The sequence below is a fragment of the Dysidea avara genome, chromosome 6 (assembly GCF_963678975.1).
Source record: "Dysidea avara chromosome 6, odDysAvar1.4, whole genome shotgun sequence".
Classification (NCBI taxonomy): domain Eukaryota; kingdom Metazoa; phylum Porifera; class Demospongiae; order Dictyoceratida; family Dysideidae; genus Dysidea; species Dysidea avara.
Window position 1 is genome coordinate 39,254,426 of NC_089277.1, and position 27,747 is coordinate 39,282,172.

Consider the following 27,747-nt stretch of genomic DNA (forward strand, 5'->3'; position numbering starts at 1 on the left):
CCACAAACGAGGAAGACGATGGAAATAAGAGTTTCTATTTAAGTTAGTAATATGGAGACGATGTTTGAGTTTATTATGTGTAGAGGATCTGGTGTGACCCTGAGTAAATGTAATGTACCTATTAATGTCAAAGTTTCTTATGGGTGACTTAAGTGACTTGATCGCAAATAAAACATCCTGAATCTCGAGGATATACATGAATGGTAGAAGATGGAGTTCTAATAACCTGGATTTGTAGCTGATATTATAATTATTCAAGATGTGTTTGGTTGCTCGATGTTGAATACGCTCAAAACATAAGATGTCCTTGATTAGGTACGGTCGCCATAACTGAGAGCAATAGGTAAGATGAGGACGAACTAAAGTAATATACAGATGTAGCTTGACTGATGGGTAGTGATTGGAACAAAAAGTACGTCATATCAGAGCCAACGATTTATATGCTTTAGATATTATAGAATTGTAGTGATTTGACCACTTCAGGTCACTGGAGACAATCACTCCCAGGTCTTTTTGAGTCTCCTGACAATTGATTTCTGTGCTGGAAATAAGGTATCTGGTATTGGACGTTGATTTGAAGGGAACATGTACACACTTGGTAAAGTTGATAGTTAGATTGGAAAGGAATGTTTGGTGAATAATAGAGTCAACATCTTGCTGGAGCTTGATGCGGTCCTCATCACACGAGATGGTCATAAAACATTTCATGTCATCAGCAAACTTCAATACTTGACTAACTTCTATACTGGAAGAGATATTGTTCGTATAAACTAGAAATAACAGGGGACCTAAAATACTTCCCTGGGGGACGCCAGATATAACTGAGAGTACACTGTCAGATAAGGTATTGTTGATAGATACCTGCTGTACTCGGTCAGTGATGTAGCATTTAAACCACGACCACAGGGTACCAGTAATGCCAAAAGACCAGAGGTGATTTAGTAGGATTCCATGTGTAACAGTGTCGAAGGCTTTACGTATATCCAGGTATATAGTATCAATTTGTGTTGGGCTGTTGGTCAAGAAGTCAAAGAATGTTAAAAGCTGTTGTAAGGTGGAAGCTCCTTTTATAAAGCCAAACTGGCAGGGATTAATTTGAGTTACCAGATGATTTACTATTTTATTATACACTAATCGCTCAAGTACCTTTGATGTGCTGGAAAGCAATGAGATGGGTCTGTAGTTCTTTACCGAAGTTTTATCACCAGCCTTGAAGATAGGTACAATCTTATGGATCTTCCAACTCGAGGGGATGTATGCATATTGGAGAGACATAGAAAAAAGATGGTGCAACGGCTGGCACAAAATTGGAGCACATGTCTGAAGAATTTTTGGAGAAATAAGGTCAATGCCTGGTGCTTTGGTAGGGTCCAAAGATACAAGGGCGTCATATACTTCTTCTATTGTGATTGAAATAAAATCAATGTGATCAGTAGGCTCTAAACGGTTATCAACATTGGATAGATCAGATGAGTCTGAGAAAACTGAATGAAAGTAGCGATTGAACATGTTAGCAGAATCAGTGTCAGATTCGGCGATTTCGTTGTCAAACTGCAAAACAGAAGGAAAGTTCTTGGATTGGGTGAGGTTCCTGATATACTTGAAAATATTGTTGTTGCAGTGAGATGCATACTCTCTGATGAGGTATGTCTCATAGTTAGTTTTACTGTTAGCAATTTCCTCTTGGAGTGACTCTTGAGATAATTTGATCTTCTCTTCGAGATGTCTAGTAGGATGTTGCTTATACCTGCGGCGGAGAGTGCGCAGGCACTTGATGTGATGTCTAATATTGGCAGTGAACCAGGAGGGTTGGTTATTACAGTGAATTTTGGTAAAAGGAATGAATAGTCTCATAGCATTGGATATAATCAGCTCTAATGTTTCCCAAATGAATTCAACATTGTGTGACAGAAAACAGCTACTCAAGTTGTGATATGACAAATGTTCATCGAGTCCTTGGTAGTCTCCTTTGGAGTAATTGTAAGAATAATAGGTAACTTGTTTGACAGGTGGTTTACTAAACGACAAGTTGAAAGTTATGCTATAATGATCAGACGGGAAAAGTAAAGGGACGAAATGAACCTTTATAGAATCGATACTATCATCCATGTTGGTTAAAAGCAAATCCAGGGTGTTGCCTTTGATATTTGTTGGAAGATTTATGAATTGATCAAGACCGATGTCAAAAACTAAATCACAAAATTGTTGAGATACGTGAGATTGACCTGTTAAGGTATTCCATTCTATATCGGTGAAGTTGAAGTCTCCGAGAAAGAGGAAGTGGACATTGTCGATATTTTTTTTTTATTATTATTTATTAATGCTTTACAGCACAAGTGCTGAAGGTCTGTAGGACACCTGGTCCTACAGCCTGCTCAAAGACTTTAGCTACAGGGTTGTGACAGATGTCAGCAAGAGTACTAAATAGGGAGTCATAATAAGAGGATGATGAGTTAGGGGGGATGTAGATTTTCCTTTTCCCCTCAGTAATTAATTTTGGAACCCATTCCCCTCTATGTTGTTAATTCTCCCTCCTTAGATCAGTTTTGTAATAACTTTAGCAATTATAGATATACTCTTGTGTACTTTCTACACCGTAAAACTAATAAACATGATGCTACTCACGTGCACAACACTACCACACGTGAGACTAATTAGCGCGTTTACCAGTTGTCTTGACTACGTGGCGAGTGATGGAAGATTTCCAAACTGGTGAAGAGACTTCGTTTGCTGTTGATGAAGTTAGCGGGATTATTAAAGATGTGAGTATTCTAACCCGTGTTGTTAAGATTAGTAATGTAGAACAGTGTAGCATTCAATACGCCGGGATATTAAACGACTAAGGGTCTTCTCTTGTGTAATGGTGATCACTAATCTCACCCGTAATTGTAATGATAACATAATAATGGAAACGAAAAGGCATTTTTGTATGATATTCTAATTAATGCACGCCATGGTATGATGATGTAGTGTAAAATGCATAAACATTTAATGTATAGGCCGTTACTATAATGCTGACATTGTAGAGGCTTTAGTCTAATAAGACAATTTTGATGACATTGAAATAATTACTGTCAGTGCTGAACCAGCAGTGTAGAAGAAAGCCAACAAACAGTTTGCTGATGATTGGAGATGTGATTGTAATTTTTCAACCCACATGTAAATCTATTGTGAAGTCACTTTATTTTACACCCAGGGAATGTTGGTGTGATACAGGTCCTCAGCATAGCTGAGCCATAAGTCACTCCACAACATCATTAACATCTGTGTTGGCATAATCCCTATGTAGATTGGTTGGGTTTTTGACAGTCAATATTTCATTGATGTACCATACTGCATTATATTACCCTGGCAATTATTTGTTTCCCACAGCTACTTACCTTGAAAATATAAATGCTGGCATTTTCATTTGTATAAGTCCAACATTTGTGTGTTCTCTTAGAATCAACTTCACACGTCTGTGCTTTCAACATATTTTTTGTTTATAAGTTTAGTGTGGCACTACATACAACTGTCGTAAACATTTGTCTGCGCTAGGTAATTCAGTGACTAAATAGGACCAAGTGTTTATACAAGACCTGTGTACATGTATACATACACACTACGTGCTACGCGCACACACACACACACACACACACACACACACAATACATATTACACAAGATATTCCACCCTAGTCGGTGGAGGGAGTATTGGGTACTAACAACTACCAACACAATAAAGTCAACCAGTGGACTTCAGCTGTAGTGGAACAATGTCTCAACCAGTTAACTAAACTAGCCAAGCCTTTCAAGTATATTGGTGAGTAACTGTGTGTGTGTGTAGTGTAGTGCGTGTGTGTGTGTGTGTGTGTGTGTATGTGGTGTTGTACAATGACATGTTGATCAATAGCTAATGGGTGGAATCATAGATAATGTATGCGTTCCTTTACGGTACTTTACATTGGGAAATTTGTTGAGTGGCTGTTTGGCTTTCTCTTGCTTGTTTGAAGGCCGGTTCAAAGGCATGGACATTCCTTTTACATTGTTTATTGTGTTGCGTTGTGTACTGAACAAGAACACAGCGTGTCTGTGGGTACTGGGAGAAATATTGTTTGCGACAGGTGACAATGGCAGATACGCACCAGCTAATAATTCAACAGCAGTACTATTAGCCAACTTCTCGTCACCGCATTTACACAACCAAAGAAATGTGTGATACATTGAAATAAATTTTAAGCTACAGTACTGCTCAGCTTGAGCTAAACAATAGCACAAAGTAGTGCCTGTTTTCTGAAGTTTTATCGAAGCAGTGGAAATATACAGCGAAGCAGTGAATATCTAGCTAGCCTACTACACTCTACCTGCTACAAGTGGTGTAAACAGCAGCAAAGAAACAATGCTACACTTTCTGTTTCTTCAGGAAATTTGCACAACCGTTTTGAAACACCATATTTCACCTTTGAACCTGAATTTTCTTACGCTATTGTTTACTGCTCTCCAGCATCCCTACCCAGTCCAGCCTCCAATTAGTGTAGGTGGCAACTGACCCAGCTGTAAACAACAAACACTAATTTGCTGGTTACAAGTACAGCGAAATCTTCCACCTGTCGAGGCCATAAAGTTTACGCACCTTATAATGTGAGCTTGTATGCCATTGACTGTTTTCTCGTTAACAACTCAACACAGGTCAGGACAGTAGGGCTGTAATACTATTCTGTCTTGGCAAATTGGTCGCTTGTTATGCAACTGGCACCAAGAAAACCTGTGATGTTGATATTGATGAATGCATAAAATCCCAAACAAACCCTCCAGAACTTTACTACAGAAAACATCACAGTTTGGGACAAGTGAAGTAGCAGGATTACTGAGTATCTAAAATTGTTACACATATGGGACTATGGGTACATCTCAACTATATCCTGTGGTAACCTGATGTTTGGGCAATGTGGTTGTGTTTCGATACCTTCTTGTTGGTCTCTGGTGGGATATACTTCTTAACATTCTTTTGTCCACTATCATAGTCAGGTATTGATGTGTCCGAGTTGACATAATGTGCATTTATGGTAGCTCGAACATTTATCACCAATTTCACCCAGAGTGTTTATATAGTTGACTTCCGGTTTGGAATCTTCACTTTTGATAATGAAGAACTCTAGTGTAACACATTACTTCATTAGTACCCCAACATGTATATAGTGTATACCTTGGGATGATCACATTGTAGAACACACATTGTGTATTGGCTATAATACAACACAGTAGCCGCTCAGTCTATTATGCAAAAGACTGTTCTATGTTCTATTAAGAATATGTTTTGAGACCTACGGCTCTACAATTAATATGTGTGTGTCATAATATTTATAATGAAGATGTGATCACTTGTAGTGACTTGTGTGATCATGCAGAGGAATGGGGCGGGGCTGCACACTGCTAGCTCTTGTTTCTGGGACAACACTAGTGATGGTAGGTATATGATATGTAGTAGTTGTCTGTCAGTGTGTGTAGTATGTACTGAGTGTGTCAGTATGTAGTGTAGTTTGTGTGTATGTCAATATAACAGTGGTAGGGTTTGGTAAATTGAGTTCCCCAAAAACCAATGGGGTTACAACACGCATTACAGTTAGTACATCAGAATTATGCGGCGGCGGCAGCAGAGTATTTTGTCAACAGTAGATGTATATTCTATTGGAGTAATGGCTTCATTGATCCAAACAAATTCATGCATCTTAATATATAGTTTATAGTGAAGTTGTGTGATTGTCATGCGTTGCAGAACAATCCCATAATATATGGTATCACAAAATAAAACTCCATAGAAATTGAGACTGGGGCAAAGCTTTGGAAGCTTTGGTACCTTCAGAGGTTTTGCAACCTTTGAATATACCTGTAGTTTTACCCCCTCTAAAGCATCATAACTATGGATACTGGCATGTAATCAGTCTAAAGCCATGTGCTTCTTTGTTTCAACTATATTTGTAGCCTAAGCAGTTGTACTAGAGCCAGTGCTACAGCTGCAACAAAGTGTGAGACCATAATATGTGTCATGCCACAACATGCAAGTACACTATGTTACAATAACTGGCCTATTACAACTACTGTAGATTTTTCAGTTCTCTCACACTTGCTCACATGCCCCACTCTCGTGATCCCAGGCAGAGTTCAAAATATGAGTTGGAAATATTTGAGTGGCTGTGTTTAAAACTGTCAAATGATTTACTGAGCACCAGTATTGTAATGTACAGTAAACGTGGCCACCCAAAGTCAATTCTGTCTGGTAGTTTGGCTAAATTGTACTGTTATTTGAAACTCTGTACAACCCCCCCCTCCTCTTTATAGATGGTACAGTAGGCCTATCTTCATGTAATGAGCTAGCTTCTTGATCACTCGCCCAGAAAGGAACATCACTGATTGACATCGCTGTACTACACTGTTGAGAAGAATCTTCCTGCTGGTAATTCTCCTGTGGTATTGTCCTCTTCTTAATCTTTACTCAACAACAGAGCCTATTAGTGTGCCCTATCCAAGGTTGACTTGTGTTCATTGTGTACACTTTGACAAATGCTGTCATGACACATTCCAAGGTTCAGTGGATTTACTCCCTTCTAGCACAATCACCGCATTGGTTGCAGATAGTGACTTGATCCTTAAGAACGATCCAATCTAAATTGAGGCCGAACCTTCAGCATGATCTCACTCAGTTAACTCACTATCCCTGACCCTACTGTTGTAGTACCTCTTTTGCTCAGCTTGACCTTATTGTATGTTCTTCTTAACAGTGTTTCTGACTTGTTCCATCTCCTCCACAAATTCCTTAGCAAACTCGAATGCTACTACAGGATACTTCGCTACTAGTTGACAGAAACTGAGTGCTGAAGGCAGTCTGGCATCTCTTCCATAAACCAGGTGCCTCTCCAGTTACAGAGTGAGGTGTGGTATACCAATAGCACAGATCCAAACAGATCATCCCAATCGTGCCCTCTCTTTCCAGCTAGAGTAGACAGCATTTGTTTCAGTATTCTATTAAAACATTCAATTAGACCATCAGTGTGGGAATGACCCCTGAAGTGGCAATTGTTCTAATCCCTTGTACAACACACCATGAGGCATCAATCACGAGGTAGCCTTTTCATGCTTGTTCTACTCCCTGCTTTGCCACCACTGCATCGTCAGGTAACTTCTTAGCTCTTGGATAGTCAATTAAATACATTAGCTCTTAATCCTTACCTTGTTCCTCCTTAAAGGTTGGATCACTCTGATCTTGAACCATTAACACTGTTCATGCTGATTCCCCAATTGCATCACTATTCACTGGTGCTCTTGATATTGCATCAGCTACCACATTGGCTGATCCTCCAGTCTGAGTGTTGGTAGGAAATGGACTAGTCTGAGGTACCATCTCGTCAACATTCCCTTCTGCTGACTCTACAGGTATGGTAAATACGATTGAACCAAAGCCTTATGATAGGTATAGAGAGATTGCCTAGAAGATATGCTTCAAAATGTTCTAGTGCGTGTACCAGTGTGGTCACTTCCAATTCATATTTTTTCTCTGCTAATGTAGTCATCCGACTTGCATAAACTATTGGTACTCTCTTCCCATCTTCTCTCTGTTCTAACACTCCGCCAAAACCAGTTAACCTGGTGTCAGTCCATAGGAAAATTCCTTGTCCCATTCTGGAGCATGTAATACTGGTGCTGAGGTAAGTGACTCCTTTATACCTTTCTGGCAGTCCTCGGTCCAGAAAAACAGTACTGGTGTACCGGTCTCTTTGTCATGTCTTAGCAACTCTGTCAATGGGTGAAAGAGAGTAGCCATCTTAGGGATGTGGCGCCTGTAGAAATTTGCCATACCAAGTTTACCAACAAAACTTCTGATCTTCTTCACAATACTGGGAGTTGGGAAGCCTTAACATTCAGGTCATTAGGTTGAACACCAAAAGATGTCAATGTATGTCAACTTGCTCAATGGCAACTCTCCTAAGATTGTGGCTTCTCATATCCTAGTGGCAACCTTCTCCACATGGAGCAGATGCTATAGACTGGGATGCCATTAAAATGTCATCCAAATAGACAAATACAAAATCCCAATCCTTACCTCCAAATATTTTCCCATAATTCACAGGTATATTAGTCAGTTCAAAGGGAATGCTTTTGTCCCAAGTGACACATGAATACAGTCTTGATCTTTGAATCTTGTTCCATACATACCTGATGATATTCCTTCAACAAATCAAATGATGAGAAATCTTAGCTTTCCTCTTACCCACCGTATCAATCAGTTCATCGATCTGTGGAATGGGGTATCGGTCTGTAGCCCTCTTAACTTCTTTCGTACCAACATCAGTGGCAATGAGTAAGGGGTTCAATACAGCCAGTGTCAATCCATGTGCCACTAAGGTATTGGTTCCCATCAACAACGCAATCCTGAAGCTCTCCTGACCACAAAGGTTCCTTTTACATATCATGGAATGTCACATGTTTTCCTGTTGATTCAACTAGGATATTCAACTAGGATATTCAACTAGGATATTCATCAAATACAATTCCCTTACCTTTAATTAAGGTTTTGCCCAGATGCTCCTGTTGGGAGATATTTCAAGGGCTTGAGACAAGTGTCCATCGATCACTTGCATTTCTCCAATGATAATAGCTGTCTTTGAACAATTGTCACTTGAGAGCCAAGGGCTCGGGTTCTCACCTTATCACCTATAATATTAGCCGGACCAGATAGACAAGGTGTAAAGTTATCTTCCATAACAACTCTATACCATAAAAGTTCTGCTGTCTCAGCTCTTGGCTGTCATTCAGATTCCCTGATTTGTGGCTCTCACTTAATACAACTGTGTCATCTCTGAGGTACCTGACAGCAATACCTTGCAATGTGTCCTTTGTTCTGATGCTTGTAACATGTCAGATTCTTCATGACCATTTCAGGTGGTCCTATCTTTCACCCCTCTCCGTGGAGTTATGTCACTCTGAGTTTTCCGTCCCATGCTGCTTCTCTGCTTCCTCTCAGCTACAGCAGCTTCTGCAATCAAACCAGGACAGATCCATCATCTGGAATCTCCTTTAGCTCTTGTTGAAACTCTACCAGCACTTTGTTCCAGAGAATAGATTCCATTGTTTACTTCTGTGGGGCCATACTTTGATATTCTCTCATGGCATCTAGCAAGCCTTGCACTGAGCCAAACTGCTCGTACTGCAGCTCATGGCATCTCTGATATGCTATACGTGCACCCCATGTAAGTGAAATTGTCAATGAAGTTAGTGTATGATTGGGCAAGGCTGCAAGAGCATTGGATGTTTGAGGTCCTCCATCTTTGATAACAGGGCTCTCGGTGTGCAGATTAAGAGAGGTGTGTATCGTGCTATAGTGATGTCTACTTTATTGTCTAGATCAGTGACATGGGTGGTGAAGAGTCCTAGTATTAGATGTATAGAAGGCTTTGTATCCGGGTATCTAGAACTAGGAAAGAATAACATCAAAGGGACTGGCTAGTCGGTTTAGAATGACTGAGAACATGGCTGATATTATTGGCACACCCAAGACATGGCCCGGAGAGATCTGGCAGTGATGGATGTAAGGACACTTGGGATTGAGGAAGATTGCTCAAGATAGACTGCAATGTTCAACAATTTGCGACCAGATCCATTTTTTCTGATGATGTTGGGGGTAACCTGTGCTGTTAACAGACCCTCTCTAACTCATACTTTTACTTGTACATGTGACGTACTTTTAGGCATTCTGGAGACCTGACAAGACATCAATGCTTTTGTGGCAGACATAATCTAGATCATGGAAGCCTAAGGCAGGCTAGTAATTATGAAACACCTGCAAGGCAGCATCAGTCGATGAACATTACTAGCCAAGAGAGCAGCACTCGAGCCATGCTGGTACTCTGCCACTACACTTGCTGGGTTTAATCACAGTATGTTCCAGCCCTAATAGAAATGTGTTCAAATTATTACAGACACGTCTTCACAAGCATTACAACTGCATTCTTGTTTATTAATATAATTACATATAATTTTGTATAGCCAAGTCACTAACCTACAACTAGACTACAACTAAACCATACAACTAACTTATGGTCATTGATAGTAAGGGAAGCACTGTTAATAGGGACCATTAAAGATACCTGTTAGTGAAGCTACATATCAAGTTGGGTTTTGTTCTTCATAATAAGGTGTCATCCAATTCTAACCAAAGAAGTTTTTCACACAAGTTAATAAAGAGCAAATCGATCAGACACTTCAACACACTGCTACCCGGGATTCTGAAACTCATCTTGTGTTTTGTCATCTCTTGACACTATACAATGGATAACAACTGTAGTGACATCAGGTGTGGTGCCAATTGTTGTCTATCAACTGTCTCAAGTCCCATTTTATTACAGCAATTCACAGGCATTTTCACAACAAAGCCTGATGATTTGGCTACATGCTTATATCCATGCAAAACTTGTTTGAAATAATATTATGCAGTTTTAAACACACATCCGTAGTAATTTTTTCAACTTATTTGTAAGAAGTTTTACTTTGTGATACCATAAATGGTTGTGTCCCATAATGCATCACATTATACGTGATGTAAAATGCAACTTTTCTATTGGAACTAGCACTTGTAGAAGTACCTCTGCTATAATTGTATTGTATGTGGCATGCTAGTGTACACATGTCATCATGTCTGTACCTCCCCTTGTTACACACAGGTAGCTGTACAGTCCGATGGGAGAACAAGACAATGTATTGTATAGTTAGTGTATATGGACTGGCTATATAACCATAATATATCTCTATTGTGTATATATCAAGTGTCTATGTGTGTGTAATATATTGATGATGGCTATGATGGTGCCACCAGTACTATACTAGTCGAAAGCCTGTGCTTTAAATGAGCTTGGATCCATTTTTAAACAAGCCTGGCATCTATTCAACCCTGGGTGATTATTTCCTGGACACAGGGTGGTGTTCATGAATTGACTTACGATATGAGGTGAAGCTGGTATAATAACAGACTCAACTCAATGTGATGCTTAGATACTTGTACAAGGTAGCTACACAGTACTGACACAAGCCATAGAATTATACCTCAGTATTGGCACACTCAACTTTTAAATGGACTGAGAAATGTGATCTGTACTTTGAGACGAAGAAAACTTCATCTACGTAACAGACAGAACCTCCACTGTTACAAGATCATCGGTCCACATTATATGGGATAATGATCACGGGTCTCCACTAGTTACAATATAATATACTGATGAGCACACAATGTAGACACGATGTCATTAGTATGTACAAAACATAGTGTATGATGATGGGTAATGTAGTTATGGTGACAGAACAGGGGTGAGTTGTATAGTACTAAAATTGGTGTGGTCATTCAGTATAACACTTCTCGAGCTTTCATTGATGATCTCAGAGGATGCCATTCATCAGCCCATTCCTCCGGACGAGCCATCATCATCTCCCATTGGCTGACCTCAGTGCCGTAACTATCCATCCATTCATTTTTGCTACCAGATTGTGGCTTGGGTCCAAGTCTAATACCACCTACAAATTCATTAGTGTTACGATGTGGTTCCCATATTGTGATCTCCAGTACTCTATCATATGATAACTCCACATCTGTCACTTTGTCAAATTGGAACTTGGCATTATAATTTGGATTGGTTGTATCACGGATCACATTTGACTTGTGACGTTCACTCTTATTGCGGGGCAATAGAACACTAGAGTAAAATTAATGTGCTATAAATAGAATGAAATTCAATATAGTGCTATAAATAGAATACATGAGCCATTCATAATGTATAACATTGGCAGTAGAGGATCACATCAGAAGATATGTGACCGGATCTAAGAAAACAGGACATAATCGCACAAGCCTAAATTTACAGTATAAAGCATTGAATACAATTGGTGAAATGCTTGTGTATTATTGAAAAAATTTCATAAATTTTTTGAACGCCTCTTTCTTAGTGACGGGAGGGACTAACAATAAAAACCTGGATATCATCTTATTCGCCTGCTCAAGAGGAGTTGGAAAATCTTTGTTTCGTTGCAGTAGACCCAAGAATATGTAAGTTATGAACATTTGTTTACGTCACATTAAAACAATCGTACGTGATCGATTTTTCTTCACGAATTTCGCCTTTGTATGCAGTGAAGAAGAGTGAGTAAAGGAAAAACTTACCCAGTAATTGATTCCCCTGTTCATGGCGAACACAATGGTGAAAATGTTAGCTCCGTACCTCAATTCGTTGGTAAGTTACAACTGTTATTGTAAGCGCCTGTAATTTATTTGCTGTACAAATCGATTTTTCTGTTGTTGCTACTTTGTAGGGCTGTAACTCCCAAAGTTAGTGGCATATGAAATTTAAACTATGCCAGTGGGTACACTTGGCTAAGTAGATTAGTACTAGTAATAGCATGGGTAGCAGTGAAATTTGGGATAAATACCACTCTTGTTGTATTGGAAATTTACCATTTCCAATACAACACTCGTGGTATTTATCCCAAATTTCACTGCAATACCCATGCTATTCCCAGTTAATACCATACTCGCTGCATATGCGCATGCTGTGCATTAGCGTTGCTACTAAACACGCGTCAACACTAATTGGCGCTACATTGTTAACATAAATTATAGCCAATGAAATTGCAATTACAACTTTTTCACTGCTACCAGTGAAATACAGGATAAATTTCACTGCTACTATTGAGACTTTTGTATGGGCAGTGAAACAGGTATGGTGGTATAAATATTTAATAAACAGGAATTCGAAAAATAGGCGATTATGTCCTGTTTTCGCAGATCCGGTCACATATATTAATAGAACATGGTCTATTGCACAAGGGCCCAGATAAGTACAGATACTATAGGGGAATCAACAAAACACAAAAGCTATTATGGTACTATAAATCACAAGATTGTGAACAGTTTGGGACCTAACACGGTTATTACAATGAAGTGGTCTTATTACAGAGGGTGAAATGTATAGTGTCCAAAGGGTCCTTTAACACTCACCACTGAACAAATGTAGCACTACTATGATCCTCGGGTAACTCCCTAGCTTGTTGTATCCATACATTGAGACATCCTTTACCCTTCTTCTGTGCCTTCTTGTCTTGTGAAGGTGCAAATTGTAACATCACCTTGAGGTCACCAACGTAGGATGGGAAGTCTTCATCAATCTAGCAAGATATAAACATCATTAACAGCAGGGGTAAACCACATAAGTCATACTTTAGCAGTGACTGTTCTATTAGAGCAGTGGAGCTTTGTGTGACACCTAAAAATTTTACAAAAGTTTTAATTGCCTAAAGTTCTAATCAATAAAAGCTATATACCATCACTCCTCAAGGAGGGAAGAACATCTGTGTTTCATGATCATACAGTAGAGGGTATGTGAGCTATGGCACTTACTTACAATGTAGCAGAAAGAAAATTTACTGCCAATCACAAATCATAACTTTCAAGAAAGAAAGCACAACACTACATACACATCAAAACAACTTTAATGCCAGAAACACTTGCTCAAGTGGCTATTGCTTGTTGTGCATCGAAAAAAACTGTCCGGTCACTGTTTGAACAGGCTGCTCGTATTGCCATCTCCTGCTCTTACAGAAATTTCAATTCTAGACCTTCCCTGGAGTGGGATCTATTGGACCTCTTGACCTGAACCTTGTTACTGTGTAGTTATAATTTTGTACTGCAAGTTAAATAATATAAGTATTGCCAGGGCTCCCAGGGGTGAAAATAACAAATTTATGTCAGGCTGGTAATTGTCAGACCAGAAAGCTACTTGGTTGGTCACTGCTGAAGTTGATCTGACACATGCTGTGACTTAATCTGACACCAGGCTGGATGTAGCCAAGCCTTGTGGTAAGGCCTGGGGCTAACACTACAGGGAAGGCACACCGTGCTATTCTGGGTCTGGGGGCATGCCCCCCTCCCCCCAGGAATTTTTTGAATATTAGACCCTCTGAGGTTTATTTTAGCAGTAAGTTAAACACAATATTTTACTTCTTAACATTTGTATTATCAGTGTATCTCAAAGTTAGTGTGCAGCTGTGCTTGTGTCTGGAATGCTTTGTATTTTTTTTGTTTAACAACATGTATGTAATCATCTTGCAGAAAATACTTCATTAAAGTTGATTGTATTTTATTGTGTTGTAATATTTATAATATTCACACTTGTTGATGTACAAAAAAAATTATTGTTCAAAAACAGCACTTAGCAAAACTAAAATTTATAACAATGAGCTTCATTTACACCTGAAAGCATATTAATCATGAAACGTATATGTGACCCAGTCTGAGAAAACCGGTCTTATCGCCCATGTCAGCAGATTTGATTTTTCACCCAGGACACACAGCTACATGAATAAACTATCTAATTCCACATTTAAAATCAGCTAGACCTGAGTGGTCTGGTTTTGCTGGCTGCTTTTCCCGAGCCCAGTGGCGATCCGTACGTGTGGTGTGGGGCCTTAATGGAGCTCTGGTCAGCCTGGGAATGACTGTATGTGGCTGTACAGCTCTGTGGTGTTGAACAAGTATCTTTGCTGTGAATTTCCTTTCATTTTAGCCAATTTTGAGACCTCAATGGCTCTAAACTTGGCCTAATTCATCCCTTGGCCTTCCTTTTCAATTTTTGAACACCATCTTACCCGCCGCCTTCCAGGGCCCCCACCTCCCACCCAATTTGCAGCTCGCCTAATACTCTTGGTTTAAAAACTATCTAAAATGGCAGGAAACTTAGTTGTTGGCTACTTGCACAGTGGATGCTCTGGAAGGTAAGCAATTGGTGTAATACGTGTGAAAATTTGGTACACATAGCTTCAACCATTGGCGAGCTACAACACACTAAATACTTAAAACCGGCATTTCTCGGTACTTTTAAATAGGCGATAAGCCCGGTTTTGTCAGACTGGGTCACATATATAGTGTCACTGAGAATAATCAATGATGACATTAAAAAAAGTCTTAAACCTCTTGCTCATTATCATCGTCAAACCAGCTGTCCCAATTCTCAATATCTAGTAGCTCAACTTCAGAACCATCACTGTCACTACCTTCTGTAGTCTTCTGTCTTTGTCGATATTCCTTTCTCGGCTTTTGGTTTACCCTTCTTCTTGACTGACAATCACTCCACCAAAGGTCAATTGCTGAGCCTGGAGAAAAATTGCTGGGAGTGGGACTTTCTGTGTTGATTTCCAACAAATCATTAAGTGTAATGCAACTCAGGCTTGTTCGTCTCTCATTTTTGATGACTTTCAAAATGGAAAAATAACACTCAACTTTAGCAGTCGACAATGGCAAGCTGAACAGCAGATCTGTGATCAAGAATACATTAGGCCACTTGGAAGAATCGGGTGATGACTTCAGCTGGTACCATATTGTTTTACAGCTATCACATCCAATTCTGAAATAAGCTCTTGCATATTCAACAATATCTTCAACTTCATCAAGACTGGCAGTGATGTTGATGCCCCTAGCTTCAAGAGGAGCCTGAAAAATGTCAGTAATGTTTACAAGAGCTCCCTTAATTTCACTCAAGCGGTCATCTGAGTTTTCATCAGATTCAGTTTCTTGTAGCTGCCAGCTTTGAGTGTCTAAAAAAGATCAGTAATTACCACTCTAAGGGAGAACGCATGTGATCATCCAGTGACTTCAAGTCAGCCAGGGCTTAATCGCTGCAAACCCTGATTATAGAATCACTGAAATTATTCAGCTCAAATCCTTGATAAACTTTGACATTGCCTACATCTTCATCACTCAGCTTACTTAAAACTAACTTTGTTACAGGCCACTCCATCACATCCTGTATTGTTAGTGGTATGAGATTTTAAAATGTTCTTGATTCCTTGTGCTACATCGATGTTGTCGTCTTGCAAAGGCAGGGAAGCAGGTTTAAGCACATCGGTATATAGAGCACAGCCAATGATCATTCGAGCTTGCCTCCACCTAAGTAAGTAACCCTTCAAACGTTGTCTATCTGTGCTCTTGATTGTCTTGTCCTCCGTCAGTGTAGTTAAGTGATTCGGGTAAGCCCCATATCTATCCACTACTCGCTGAAGAGCTTTCCGCTTGTGTGCAATCCAACGGCTACCACTAACTCGCACAGGTAAATTACCTCCATCGGAAAATTCATATACATCTTCAAGATCACTAATAAGATCAGACAGGTCACGACACTTTTTCAGGGATTTCTCATATAATAATACAATCTCAGCAACATTTCATCAATGTCACGGAAAAGCCGACTAGAAAAAGCATCCCGGCTAGCAAGTTCAAGCTGGTGGGTATAACATCATGCCCAGTGCAACCAAGGTAAAGCAGCAGTTTCCCCTTCATGCCATTTTGTTCAGCCACATTGACCGATGCACCATCTGTGCCACAACCAACCAGAACTGGAAAGCCTTCAACACCAAGTATGGTCTCACTGTCAAACAAGTCATCTATGCCCATACCTTTTAAAGCTATAGAAAGACAGTCCACCAATCCATCAGCATCTGTTTTCTGTGGCTCCATAACACAATAATACCTTGCTGTGGTCCTCATCTCCATCAATTTTTCATTTCTTTCACAAAAAAGGATCACGAACAGTTCATCTTCAATTCGTCCCTTATCAGTGGAGCTATCCATCAGGACACTGTAGAAGTTAGTCGAACCCAGTGTAGCATAAAGACACTGCCTCTGGCTTTCAGCGATAAAATGAATGAAGTTGGGAGCTGAATCCCTGTTCTTGTAAGTAGAGCCCAAGTCTACTCCATGCTGCTCTTCTAGGTCATGAATAATGGGTACTTTGTAAACGGAATGTGCTCTTTAGCAAGTAAAAAAGAAATTTCGAATTTCTTCTTCATTTGATCCCTGACAGCTGGACTTAGCACCATAGACAAAAGACTCCGAGCAATAAGACTATAAGTTGTAATCGGCTCGTGCTTACTTCTAGCCTGATCCCTGCATAACAGCACCATGGCTGATTTATGCCGCTCGCTACAAGCATTGTCAGTAATGTTGCTTGTTCTGTGATTGGTGGAGCCATCAATCCACGCCTTAGAAAAGTTCTTTTTCCCACATATCCTTCCCTCATACCTTCGACAAACCTCACACCAAAGTGTTGAGACCATTGCCCTGTCCTCTTCATCTGTATCAGCGCGTAGCCATGTCAGAGCCTGGTGTTTGCGCTCGTAAGTATGTTGCCACTTAAGAAACGTTTCTTTCGACGCTCGTCTCTTAATCCACTTCGCCTTCGAGCTGCTACTAAAAGCACACGGAGTCTTTCTGCTGCTCGCCATTAATAGTATGTGTCGGTACTGCTAACGTGGTGATATTTTAATTAATGATGCAAGCACATGGGCACGCCTTTTTTTCGTTCGGTCAGATAATTGACCGGCCAGCAAGCAAACTGACCGGCCAGCAAGCAAACTGACCGGCCAGCAAGCAAACTGACCGGCCAGCAAGCAAACTGACCAGCCACAGTAGCAAGGCCAATGACCGACCGTTATTTTCACCCCTGGGCTCCTGCACTGATCACTCTGACTATCAGTGTATGGTAACCCTGAGTCTAGGCCCCTGTTTGTATACTATATATTGTCTTAATAATCAATAAGACGTTTATCATCATTAACAGATCAAAGGGGACAGAGTACATTATAATTATTAGTGATACTGTATACCAGAAAATAAGTAATTGTCATGGTTAGTATAGCTACGAACATGAAATTTTATGCATGTCAACAAATTTTATGTATGTCAACACATGCAACTACTCAGCGTTATGCTTACAACACATTTTTGATTAAAGTGGGTGTGGCTCACAAAAGAAGCTGGCCAACTGTAAGACCATGGACTATTATTAACAATCAGTATGATTAATAATCAACCCAGACCCTTTGTGACTGTGTGGTCGAGAACAAATCAAGCAACCCTGATTTTTACATGAAATTTAACACACAAAAATCTTGGGCTAAGAGAGACATCTGTGAAACTTAAAATGCGAAAATTCTGACAAAGTGCTTAACCGTGAAATACACATACCACGACAATTTCCAGGTATACAGTAACAGGAACAAGTGTCTAGTATAACAAGTGACAACATCCAAAAGGCCCATGACATAATATTATATTCATTGTGGCATTATCCCTACCATCCAATGCTTACCATTTCTTGCAAAGGGTACCAGTAATACGTTGTGTCTGATAGTGAAATATCCTTGAGGTGAAACCTCACCTCTCCTAGGAATTTGTTATGTCCAAACCGATCTTGGCTCCACATTGACACTTGTAGTATACGACTCTCCATAGCCCTGGTACTGCCGTTATACTGTAGTGAAACATGTTTACACCAATAATTAGACAATGGGGGAATAACTTACAGTAAATGTTTCATTAAACTCAGGGTTGACACTCTTACGAACGGTATGAGTCTTTTTCTTTGTGTCTTTCGTGGTGTCAGGTAGGAGATACAGCTTGACATAACTGTGGACAAAGTTACGACACAAAAATACACCAGTGACCCACAAGAACACACACACACAACTGTAAACACTTACGGGTTGGACAAGTGGTTATGGTTGACCCCTACAATCTCCTTGGCACACTTCACATCCACAACTAACTGATTGTTAGTATGGTATACAGCAAGACATATTGATCCAGTAATATCATATTGTACTTTACCACCTCCAGCTTGACTGTATACACTACCAGTACTACAGATACTGTCCATACTATTGGACACCTTTAACATCTGCATCTTCTGTAATAACAACAATATGAGTATCATTAGATACCATCCAGCTTTTCTGTTTGGAGGGTGAAATAGTTTGCATTAGGGATGTTATATACAAAGGCACTTATTATAAGTGGAATATACTGTAGTTAGTTGGGAGCATACCCTTAAACTACCACCTTCCTTGTGTAGTTAGTAAACACCAACACTGTATCAGCCATTTAAATATTGTAACTTTTAGTCATAAAATTCTAATGCTATGACACTCAAAATTATATAAGGGAACAAACTTGACAGTGGATTGCCTGCACATTCAAATGTCGAGAATTGACTAGCTGTACCAGTCATTGGTGAGTGTTCTATTAGAGTAGTTTAATGACAAACCAATTGCACATCTCCAATCGAACTACCATGTTCAGACATGAGACATGATTGTCGAGTACAAAAGTATTGGATAGTGAAACATCTGCAATAACAACATTAGCAGATTGTATACTTACTGGTGTTCCATGTTGTGGTGTTCCATGTAGAGGGGAGTCTTCTTGACTATCAAATCTCATCCTCTCTGACCTCACTGGGCTAGGCAACTCTGTAGTGACTGCTATTTCTGGGGGTGGTGAAGGGGTGAGTTGTAGTGGAACTTCCTGTTCTACTGTCACTTGTGGTGTCACTACTTCCTGTTGTGTCATCACTTCCTGCTGTAGAGTAACATCTTGTGGTGATGTCACTTCCTGTTGTGATGTCACACCCACAGTATTGGTGGTCACCCAATCCAGCTCATCTTGACTGGTTTGGGTTGTGGTGACTTGTTGTGGACTCATTGTATGTCGCAGTGTATGTAGCTGCATGACACGGTCACCCGGGGTGTCCACTACCGTCATCCAGTGTGACATCTCAGCCTCCGAGCTGTCCATGTAGTGTAGCTGACTGCTACCACGTTCTGGACGTGGTCCTAACCTCAATCCACCAATGAAGTCATAATGTTTAGTGTGTTTGTGTGCATCCCACACTGTCACCTCTAAAACCCTGTTGTGTCGTAGGTCATCAAGTATTAAGTGTTCAAAAACAAAGCGTTCTTGCCACGATGGATTATGATTATCTTTCAACACCTTCGTCTTGAACTTTTTCTTCTGATCAGGTAGAAGATGGCTATATATGTTGCATAATATTCAGTAAACTATTCTGTATACTAGTCAGTATACTACTCAGTATACCAGTAAATAAATTACTCAGTAAACTACTCATTATACTAGTCAGTAAACTACTCACCATTTCACTACAGGGTTAATAGTTTTTTCATCTTGTAGTAACCTATGGCCACTGATAATAGTGACCACAAGATTCCCCTTCTGCTTTGATTCAGTTGTAATATTAAACTGCAGGGCCACCTTCAGCTGTCCTCGATCAGTTGATTGACCACAAGAGTCATAACTCTGAAGAAGAGAAATTACATGTACTAGTAAAGTGTTGTGTGTGCAGAATGACCTCTTACCGGTTCTTCTAGCTCATACCACTTATCAGAAGGGTTGGACCAGTCAACTTTGTCCAGTGGTAGAGTGATCTCCCCCAAGAACAAGTTGTGTCTCCAAAAGTCATTATGCCACACCCCCACCTTGAGGGTGTGTTTGGACAGTTCCTGACGTTTGATTGGATACTATAGTGATAGTGACATCACATAATATCTACTGGTAAACATCACCACATGTAATGATTGTTACTACCTTAATAGTTTCATTAAAGATGGGGTCAACTCCTTTCTTAACTGCAGTCTTTTTCTTAGTTGACTTACTCCGGTCAGGTAGTAGATAAGTCTTCACATAACTATGGGATGTATGGACACATGTTATCTGACAATTGCGCAACTGAGAGGCATGGTGAAGCCGTCATTATTAAAACTAACATCAACATAATTGTCACATATGATTTTCACAGCTTTTAACCAGGCACATATCGCACACCCAGCCAAACACATGCCTGATTACCTGTGATTGATTTGAGAAAACCATGTCTGTGTGCGAGCACTACATCAGTACACGATTGAATGTTAAAGGCGAGAAATAACGGTCGTATAGGGCGTTCAGTCTAACATAATGACATTTATTTTAACATTGTATGATAAAGCAGGTTGGAACCTGTGATCAGCTTTACACCTGTTTTTACCTTGCTATTTTGCTTTTCAGCAAACTTCACAAATTGTGTGATTCAAGCAGTTTGCAAAATAAACTTGCACGCATTTCTGTCCACAGTTTGAATATAGCTGAACAGCTGTTGTAAAACTTATTAGAGCACTTCCGTTACAAACTTGTTGGACACAATTGGTTTCATGCACAACTTCATGGCTTATAATCCAATAAGTTACGATATAGTGGACAGAAAGCACACGTAGCTTCATATTTCCTCACGTATTTTGAAATCACAAGCAAGATCTACAAGGAAGGTTTAGCAGAAGGTAAACAGTTGATATGTCACTGTACAGTATTGGTTACTAAACTAGTTTAATTTAATAGCTGGCAAACACGCCGCAGAAAGCCTCCATATGGGCCTTGACAGTGGTCTCCATAAAGGTGATCCCACTTTATGAATCCTGACCAGAAATGTATGGATAACTCTGGGACAGAATTAGGGAAGGAGATGGTGGAAGATTGGCATAGGTTCACCCATACTGTTAAGGCATTCAGTGATTTGATTTGCAAGCTCGCAGCCAATGTATTCGGCCTTGACCAGTTTGGAAACAGTGAGGAGAAGTTATAATTTATCAGCTTTGTCTTTATTGGTAAGTACACTTTACAGGAGCAGTGATAGGGCTTACTGCATTGGGTCTGGAGGTAGCAGTTGGCATGGCATTCATAGCATCACTGCTGCAGCCTCGCTCGACAGATTCACAGGTAAGGATTATCATGTTCTAACATCTTGGGGGGGTGTATTATGGCACTTAAGATGACCTAGATCCCATAGACAAGTTATTGCTGAACAGAGTAAAGAAAAGTTAACTTACACCTCAGCCAGTGAAGTGTTCTACTGTAAGACTGCTCAGAATGCTTGGACAACAAAGTAGCAATACACTTGTAAACTACAGTAGCCATTGGACCCATTCCTCCAGTGCATGACCCATTCCTGCTGTGTCATCTCATTCTACTTACTCCATTCTGCCATCTTGGCTATCCAGGGCAGCAGGACTGTCAAACCCCACAATACCTCTGTTGAATTGTGCTCGGCAGAGGTTCACCTTGACTCCTCTGTTAAAGCTGTACGTTCATTCTGTATCTTTGTTGAGTTAATTATTACTATCCACCTGTCTGTTGTGCTGATGTCTCACAGCTCCACTTGTTCGGTTCTTTTCGTCTAATAATATATGTCTGTCATGTTCCCTTCTTATTGCATGCTCTTCTAAATTCCACTTCTTCTGGTGTTTTGCAATCTGTTAAGTACTCGGTGACATCTACGGAGCAATTCAGCTCTATCAATTGTGTTGACCATTTGGACGATGCACAAAAAAATAAGCAAATAGACCAACTAAACACGACAGTTATTATTTGTGTCATAAACGTATGTACCAGCCTTATATGGAACATCAGTAAATCACGACAGTTATTATTTGTGTCATAAACGTATGTACCAGCCTTATATGGAACATCAGTAAATCACGACAGTTATTATTTGTGTCATAAACGTATGTACCAGCCTTATATGGAACATCAGTAAATCACGACAGTTATTATTTGTGTCATAAACGTATGTACCAGCCTTATATGGAACATCAGTAAATCACGACAGTTATTATTTGTGTCATAAACGTATGTACCAGCCTTATATGGAACATCAGTAAATCACGACAGTTATTATTTGTGTCATAAACGTATGTACCAGCCTTATATGGAACATCAGTAAATCACGACAGTTATTATTTGTGTCATAAACGTATGTACCAGCCTTATATGGAACATCAGTAAATCACGCCAGTTATTATTTGTGTCATAAACGTATGTACCAGCCTTATATGGAACATCAGTAAATCACGACAGTTATTATTTGTGTCATAAACGTATGTACCAGCCTTATATGGAACATCAGTAAATCACGCCAGTTATTATTTGTGTCATAAATGTACGTACCAGCCTTATATGGAAGCATTTGTAAGTTAACTGCGTTTTCTTGTATCAGTATTTGTCCACACACGAGACACACGTACCATCGACTCGCTAGTGTGGGGCTTGATCAGGCTCACCCCAATTAATCAAGTGAGTGTAAGTGTTACAAGAAATTTATATAATGGTTATTGCATACCATATAAGGCATATATGGGATGGTGTTGTAATATTTATAATGATCTCAGCAAAAACCCGTATAGTTTGCATACACATACTTTGACCAAATTACACAGGCTACAAAACTACTGCCAGTTTCAAATTCTCCAAGCAAGTCTCAAATTCATTAAACCTATACATTTACTTGAGAGTTTGAATGTGTTTATTTTGTTCCTGTAGTCTCAACAGTATAATATGTATGAAATGTTTTACACCTCATACACAAACATTGTTTGTGTCATATCTGGCAGCAGCAGCTACACTGTACACATTAAGACACTTGAATTATGGCTACTGGGGTTAGAGCACAGCCTGCAGAGGATCACATGGGTGTGTCACATAAGCCAGCCAGTTGTGTATGTTCCATGAGCATGGGAAAATCCTGTGAGTTTATTGACAATGCGGTAGTCGTAAACAAAATCATTGTCATTTCTTTAACGTACCTCCAAGTGAATTTTGTGGCGAACATGTTAAGTCAAATTTTAGAATAATGGTTATGATTGCAAGTGTAAGTTCGTGTAGTTTATTATAAGTTTAGTCGCTAACTTGCTGTACAAATCAATATTTCTACTGTCTAGCGCTACAATTACTCACCATAATCGGCTGAAACTTTCATAACCCCGACACTGTTAGATGATATTGAAATAATAACAAAACAATTTATGCTGCGGGTTTTTGCTGAGGTGGTCGTGCAATCTGTTACTAAATAAGGTAACATACGGGTTAGTGTGGTTCTCATCAATCTTATTGGGTGGAGTTAGTCCTCGGACCTTGTTGATTGACACCTTGAGGGTATTATCTGTGTCAGAATATGACACACTCATCTGGATCTGTCCAGTGATGTCATCATGAGTATACATCATTGACCCACTGTAGACACTTTGTGCATCCGAGTAAGTTGCGTGAGACTAAAAAATAAAGTTACAGACTACATTATCAACAATGTTAAGCAGAGGTGGGTGTATTGTAGACAGTAATCATCACCAGTCTTATCACCCATATATTAGCAAGTAGTGAGAAATGTTAAAGTGTTATACAGTATAATCAAGAGTTAATAATAAGAAAGGAGAGTGTCTAACGCTGCATAGGCCTGTAATAGATGATTGTGCAGAAGTTAAATGGCTTCCTTTTCGTGTAACGTATAGGCTTCTAGTATTTGTTTGTTTCCTTACCGCAATTAGTTTAGCCGCACTGTGATGAATCCTCGAGAATATTCAAAGACTGAACTTAAAGACTGAGCTGTATGTACAGGGAACAGTGCTCCTACAATTGAAGAATGCTCAAAGGTAGGGTAACATGGCGACGCAGTGAAAATTCGAAGCGATACTCCTGCTTTGGTTCAGTGTTTATTGGTTTCTCAGACGCTCTCCCCCAGAGTTATCTTCGAGGTTAACAGCCACACTTCTTTACGCAACAGAGCGATGCTCTTCGTGGTGAACTTGAACATCGAGTTGAACGCACGCCCTTGTGTCTGGGATAGCCTTTGTGGTTAAATGCGAAAATATACTAGCCAGTTTGTACGTTACGCGGAAAAGAAGCCGTTTAACTTCTGCGCAATCATCTGTTACAGGACTATATGGCGTTAGACACTCTCCTCTCTTATTATTAACTCTTGGCATAATGGTTCACCAATGGTTGAAGCTATGTATGTGTACCTAGTATCACCAATTCCTTACCTTCCAAATCATCCCCACTGCACAAGTGGCCTACAAAACCAGGCTTCCACACACATCCAGTTTTATAACTTTGAGAGATGATAACTTAGTGTAGGAGTACGCCATCAGCTTCAAATTTTCACCTGCACTTTTGTAATGGAAGCAGTGTGTGAAATCTTCAGGTCAACAGCATGCTGGAAGGTCATGTTACAGTTGGTCAAAGTCAAACAATTGGATGTACATGAAAGCCTGGTTTTGTCTGGTTTTGTCTGGTTTTGTCTGGTTTTGTCTGGTTTTGTCTGGGTTTGTCACATTTAGAGTATTTTTGTGAGCTTGAACAAATCAGGTGACCTCCAATAGGAGTAGTGGGGGCGAGGTTGGTGGTGGACAATGCGTTGCTTTAAAAAGATGAAGTATACTACATTACAGGCTACCAAGGGGCTAAAATGAAATAATGGCACAGGACTATTTCCCAAACATCATGAAACATCCAACCAAAAGATCTATCAAGCTAGCCACTGAGGCTGGAAAAAGCACAGACCACTTGACTCTATTTGCTTTGGACTCATTAATAATACATTCATATATTTATGTCTCTGCTGTCACAGGTGATAAGATCGGTTTTAGCAAAGTTAAACTCACGCTGGCATTACTAGTGGTCCTTGGCCTAGGATCCTCATATGACCATTCATTCTCATGTGATACATGCTGTAATGACATCATTATTATGTCATCATCATCAATGTTAGTACCTTTTTATTGCTATCAGTACTTGTTGTGAATAATGTATTGCTGTCAGTAGTATCCCCACGATTTAGTTCCCTGTTCTCAGCCGTCACCTTATCTTCAGTACTAAGTTGATTAACAATTGGTGGCTGAGGTTCTTCAACTGGCTGGTCGTTGTTGCTAGTAGCAACAGTGGTAGCAGTGTCCGGCTTGGGTACACTGGAGGAAATGCTTTCAGTAGTTGATAATGAGTTGATCATTTGGACATGATTGTCACTGCTGGGATGAACTATCGGCATGCTGGAGCTAAACTGCTCTTCTTTGTCACCATCACTATGCTGTGGTGACAGTATGTCATCGCAACTCCTCGTCAAAGTGTACGACTTAGTGACATCTCTGCAGTCACCATCTGGTCGTAACAATTGCCACTGCTCCACCCACTGATTGGGGTTTGACAACATGGCCTCCCAGTGACTCACCTCTGCATCCTATTAACATATAGTACGATAGTAACACAGCGTTTTACAGCATAAATAGTAAATTTACTACTACAATCATTTTATCCTGGCCTATATTGCTGTATACCATTACAGAATGGTGTGAAGAACATGTAGAGACCCGACAAAACATTAGTGTGTGCAAATGCACATAATTTTAAATGCACTGGTGCACTCGGGGGCTTTAACGGGTTAATTAAACCCCACAACTTTAGCTAACTACAATTTCTAGCTATGTACACTCTACACTACACACACCTGGGAGTCCATCCATGGCTTACTGTCAGGTGTTGGCTGTGGTCCCAGCCTAACCACACCCATCGGGTAAGCATTGAAGTGAGCATCCCACACTGAAACCTCTAGAGCATGAGCTGTTGATAGTGTCTCTGCAGAAACTTTCTCAAATACCATCTGCTCGTCATAGACCGGACACTTTGGTTGTGTAATAATGTGAGTCTGCTGGGGATGATGTGCCTTCTGCTTACCAGGTCTCAGCAAGCTGTAGTGGTAGCATGGTGAAGTGGGACATACACACATACAGACACACTACAAGATGTACAGACCATACACTCACATACACTCATACAGACACACTACAAGATGTACAGACCATACACTCACATAGAGGACATACATACATACAGGCACACTACAAGATGTACAGACCATACACTCACATACACTCATACAGACACACTACAAGATGTACAGACCATACACTCACATACACACATACAGACACACTACAAGATGTACAGACCATACACTCACATACACTCACATAGAGGACATACATACATACAGACACACTACAAGATGTACAGACCATACACTCACATACACTCATACAGACACACTACAAGATGTACAGACCATACACTCACATACACACATACAGACACACTACAAGATGTACAGACCATACACTCACATACACACATACAGACACACTACAAGATGTACAGACCATACACTCACATACACTCATACAGACACACTACAAGATGTACAGACCATACACTCACATAGAGGACATACATACATACAGGCACACTACAAGATGTACAGACCATACACTCACATACACACATACAGACACGCTACAAGATGTACAGACCATACACTCACATACACACATACAGACACACTACAAGATGTACAGACCATACACTCACATACACTCATACAGACACACTACAAGATGTACAGACCATACACTCACATAGAGGACATACATACATACAGGCACACTACAAGATGTACAGACCATACACTCACATACACTCATACAGACACACTACAAGATGTACAGACCATACACTCACATACATACATACAGACACACTACAAGATGTACAGACCATACACTCACATACACTCATACAGACACACTACAAGATGTACAGACCATACACTCACATACATACATACAGACACACTACAAGATGTACAGACCATACACTCACATACACTCATACAGACACACTACAAGATGTACAGACCATACACTCACATACACACATACAGACACACTACAAGATGTACGGACCATACACTCACATACACACATACAGACACACTACAAGATGTACAGACCATACACTCACATAGAGGACATACATACATACAGACACACTACAAGATGTACAGACCATACACTCACATACACTCATACAGACAGGACATACATACATACAGACACACTACAAGATGTACAGACCATACACTCACATACACACATACAGACACACTACAAGATGTACAGACCATACACTCACATACACACTACAAGATGTACAGACCATACACTCACATACACACATACAGACACACTACAA

At 40.0% G+C, this 27,747-nt stretch overlaps 2 protein-coding genes across 2 annotated transcripts in view; one reads left to right on the forward strand and one right to left on the reverse strand.

The window, feature by feature from the left end:
• Positions 1-2,615: 2,615 nt before the first annotated feature.
• On the forward strand, positions 2,616-10,852 carry LOC136258984 (dynein light chain Tctex-type 1-like). Its single transcript, XM_066052378.1, has 4 exons — positions 2,616-2,762; positions 3,678-3,801; positions 5,367-5,444; positions 10,694-10,852. Exons 1-4 carry the CDS (start codon positions 2,694-2,696, stop codon positions 10,762-10,764), a joined length of 342 nt encoding a protein of 113 aa, XP_065908450.1. The 5' UTR covers positions 2,616-2,693; the 3' UTR covers positions 10,765-10,852.
• Positions 10,853-11,226: 374 nt separating this feature from the next.
• The window catches only part of LOC136258983 (synaptotagmin-like protein 2), a 38,982-nt gene continuing 22,461 nt past the window's right edge, over positions 11,227-27,747 (reverse strand). The window contains exons 10-22 of the mRNA XM_066052377.1: positions 26,168-26,408; positions 25,439-25,900; positions 25,329-25,394; positions 23,752-23,939; positions 20,449-20,548; positions 20,220-20,381; positions 19,997-20,160; positions 19,228-19,876; positions 18,549-18,754; positions 18,372-18,474; positions 18,158-18,319; positions 13,015-13,181; positions 11,227-11,716 (exon numbers count right to left, since the gene is read on the reverse strand). Coding sequence (XP_065908449.1) covers positions 11,368-11,716; positions 13,015-13,181; positions 18,158-18,319; positions 18,372-18,474; positions 18,549-18,754; positions 19,228-19,876; positions 19,997-20,160; positions 20,220-20,381; positions 20,449-20,548; positions 23,752-23,939; positions 25,329-25,394; positions 25,439-25,900; positions 26,168-26,408 — 3,019 coding nt within the window. The 3' untranslated portion in view covers positions 11,227-11,367. The remainder of the gene's footprint in view (positions 11,717-13,014; positions 13,182-18,157; positions 18,320-18,371; positions 18,475-18,548; positions 18,755-19,227; positions 19,877-19,996; positions 20,161-20,219; positions 20,382-20,448; positions 20,549-23,751; positions 23,940-25,328; positions 25,395-25,438; positions 25,901-26,167; positions 26,409-27,747) is intronic.